The 3,777-nt window shown below is 36.0% G+C and overlaps 1 protein-coding gene across 1 annotated transcript; it reads right to left on the reverse strand.

Moving 5' to 3' along the window:
- Nucleotides 1-90: 90 nt before the first annotated feature.
- Nucleotides 91-3,249, reverse strand: LOC107811369 (F-box protein CPR1). The gene is made up of 2 exons (XM_016636283.2): nt 1,266-3,249; nt 91-401 (listed from the first exon to the last, which is right to left on the reverse strand). The coding sequence occupies exons 1-2, from the start codon at nt 2,129-2,131 to the stop codon at nt 311-313; spliced, it is 957 nt and encodes a 318-aa protein (XP_016491769.2). The 5' UTR covers nt 2,132-3,249; the 3' UTR covers nt 91-310.
- Nucleotides 3,250-3,777: the final 528 nt, after the last annotated feature.

Here is a 3,777-nt window from a genome sequence, read left to right on the forward strand (position 1 = left end):
TACGATAAGATCATCTTAAAAGCTTCAGTCCCCTTGTAATACTTTAGCTAACCAAAAAAAGGCAAGAAATTCACATTAAAAGGCTAGAAATTTATATAAGCATATCCCAAAAGAAAAAAAAGAACAGCAATAAACTCCATAAAAGTCTTTACATCAGTGTTTAGTTTTACATAAACTATATGCAGATGACAAAAGTTGAGTCTCTACACTTTACAAGACTCGGAGAAAAGAGAGAGAGGAGACAGAGAGAGCGGTGGTTAGAGTAAAAGAGGAAATGCACTACTCTCCATCTTCCTGCGTCTGTGTTGTTTCAAATTCCCAGATGAAAATACCAATCACAAAAAATTCCCTGATGAAAATACCAATCACAAATCTGTTTTCGATGCTTAAAACGCCACATCCTGTCAAAACAGAAACTCATTCAAGTACTCTTATAAATGCGGACCCATATTATACAGTTATCGATTTCCTTTTGGGAAGTGGATGAGCACATATGACATAGTTATGACCCAAATCCACAAGCACAATTGGTAAACAACTAGAGTACTGCACCGATCAAGTACTAAGTTATAACTGATTCCCATCATTTCATCGGCTTACTAGTTGATGCCTAATACTAATCAAGTACCAAGTTTTCGAAAGATTTATGAGCTATTATGCCGAAAATTTATGGTTCCAAATTCTTTTGAGAATTTTCTTTTGTCATGAAGCATGCATGGTCTAAATCTAAGAATGAAAGAAATATTGGTTCACTCGGTCACAAGTTAAAGACACCAGGTGCTGTGTCCCGCGCTCCTCCAAGGTTTGAGGCGTGACACAAAATCACATAACATAGTAACTTACATCATCAAGAGCAACGACTACTAACCGGAAATTGACCAAGACAATTTCATAAGAGAAGTGAGAAGTAATTACATTACATAGAGCCTCTGTGTTCGTTAGTACCAAAGTGATTCTTTATATAGCAAAGAACAGAAGATAAAACATATAGCTCAAAGCTTCAGCTTGAATCCCTTTGAAAGGAAATCATCTCCTCTGATAAATAAAAGTTAAAACAGACATTTAGCTATGAAAGAAAAGAGTATAGGAAATGCACAAAGTTTATAATTAAATCTCCCTAAATTGCATAAATATGTGTGTGTGTGTAAGAAAAAGAGAAGTGAAAAGAAAACTAAACAAACATCCACAATATACTAATGCATATAACAGTCAAATTGCTAAAAGAAGAGGGCACGACATAACAACAAATCAACCAAATAATTGACCTCTTCCTTAAGGTTTTCCTTTGTCCTCCTTTATCTTGACTGAACTGTTCTTTCTTCAAGTAACTTGTGTCATCACTGGAACCGAGCTGAACCAGGCTTCCCAAATAGACATAACTATTGAAGTGTAGAAAGCCGTGTAATATGCCAAATTGAGTATCAACGATCTTTGTGTTTCCATTCTTAATACTTGTCCATACAAACCGTTTATTATCTTGTTCCAGCAGAACTTCCTCTCCACTGTTAGAATATGCGAGTGGGACAAAAAGACGTCCAATATCCTTATCTGGCCGTTCAATTGACATAATCTTAGTCCACCAGTCCTTAACTCCATATTCCTTCATTGCCCATATGTCCATATGGTCCAAACCACGATCCAAATTCCCCCATTCGTCATAAAAAAAATCATCCCAAAAGGAGTGAAATGTGCAAAGGCAGCCTCCTAACACCTCCAACTTCACACTCAACCTTTCATTAGTATATGGGGGATGCGGTACAATCCGACATGTTTCAGTTTCAAGATCAAACGCAACAATCAGTTGTTGCAATGGTATCTTTATCTCACTACTAACAACCCAATGCAATGCACCATTTAAATATGTACCGGGTTCCTCCTTATTTCGGACATAATAAGGAAATTCCTTATCAACCCCTTTCCAAGAATTTGATTTCAAACTATAAACCTTAACATCAGAGCAAAGAGGACCCTTTTCAGTACCAACAAACTGCCCAATTCTAACAACCTTATAGTCATTATTGACAACATCATATCCAAAACCAAATCTAATATCCATCTTCTTCTCTATCAACACTAAGTACTGGTAATTTCTTGTATTTTCCAGTAGATGGGTTCCATAAGCCAATTTCATACACAGTATTTGATATCAACAGCAACCCATTGCAACAACCAATTATCTTTGTATCAAAATCACTAGACCTCAAAGGGTTGGTCAATTCGTTGGGGGTAACAACTCGAGAGTTGAGAGAATCAATATTTAGAGAGTAGAAACAACGCTTTTTATATCCAAAATACTCAGTCTCTCTAAGGAGAACCCAAAAATTAGAGTTGGTTTTGGGTGAATGTTTTAGATGCAATTTTGCAAACTCAGGACTATCAATAAGAGCAAACCAAGATTTTGAGACGCACCTGCAACATAAGACACAGTCAACGGGTAGTCGACAGAGGATTTCAGCTACTAAATCCAACGAAATGGGTGACATTGTTTTCGCAGGTTAGGGCAAATGAATTTCGGAAGTGCATATGAAGTTAGGGCTCCGGTCGATTAAAGAAAGAAGCGGATATGATAACGCTCGAAAACTGGTAATGCAAAAATAGATAAAATTATACGAGCCGATCTATATTTTATAAGGAAAATTATTGGATTAGTTACCTCCTGTAGCAAAGGTTGATACCTTATTTATTTTAAATAAATACCCTTTTAAAAAATTATATTCCGTAACTAATTTTTGATTTTTTATAGCCATATATCTATTTATGGTCACCTCCTATCCTTAAGCCATAAAATAAGTTTTATATTAATTTTCTCTCTCATATCCCGAGGAATTTCTCCTATCCCCTACTCCATATCTATTCTCCCTCTCTCTCTACTTTCCGATGTCTTCTCCTCCGCCGGATCAAGGCTGAAGATGAACTCCGCTATTTTGCCCAACTCCATCCAACAACTCAACTGCTTTTTTGCGTTTCTTGATTTCACGTCAACCATGGCCGAACCCTATCTGAACGGAGCATATTACGACCCATCAATTCCGCCGCCGTCCAAAACCTACCACCGCCCAGGCCACGGCGGCGAGTGCTGCTGCAACCCATTCAGCTGCTGATGCGGCTGTCTCTTCAACTACATCTGCACTTGCATCTTCCAGATACTCTACACTCTTTTGGTCATCGTTGGTGTCGTAGCCTTTGTCCTCTAGTTTATCCTCAAGCCCAACAAAGTCAATTTTCTGTTAATATATTTTAATGTATCTCGCTATATTTTATTGTATTCATTGTCTTTTTTTTTTTTTTTTTACTATATTCTATTTATTTCATTGTATTCATTATCATGTATCCCCATGTATTCTATGTATTTCATTGTATTCACTATCTCGCTATATTCCATGAATGCATTCATATATTTTTTTAATTAATATAATTTATGTATTCAGATGTATTATATAATTTCTTTGAAAATTGCTATATTTTTGGGGTATTTTTCGGTTGAGAATCTTTTTTATAACTTGAAATACAAAATTTGTGTGTTATAATTGAGTTTGTTGAGTTATATTAGGAGTCTATTATGTTAATTGATTCACTTTCCATTTAAAAACAGTGTAATTCCCTGTTTCACGCCGTGAATACTGTCGAATACAATAATCTGTCCAGATGTAATTCCATGTTTCATGCCATGAATACAGTCGAATACACTCGAATACAAAAATATGTCTAGCTGTAATCCCCTGTTTCACGCTTAGAAATGCTAGTGTATTCATGGATACATTAGCTTAAATACATCGA

Source organism: Nicotiana tabacum, chromosome 8, assembly GCF_000715075.1.
Source record: "Nicotiana tabacum cultivar K326 chromosome 8, ASM71507v2, whole genome shotgun sequence".
Taxonomy (NCBI): Eukaryota; Viridiplantae; Streptophyta; class Magnoliopsida; order Solanales; family Solanaceae; genus Nicotiana; species Nicotiana tabacum.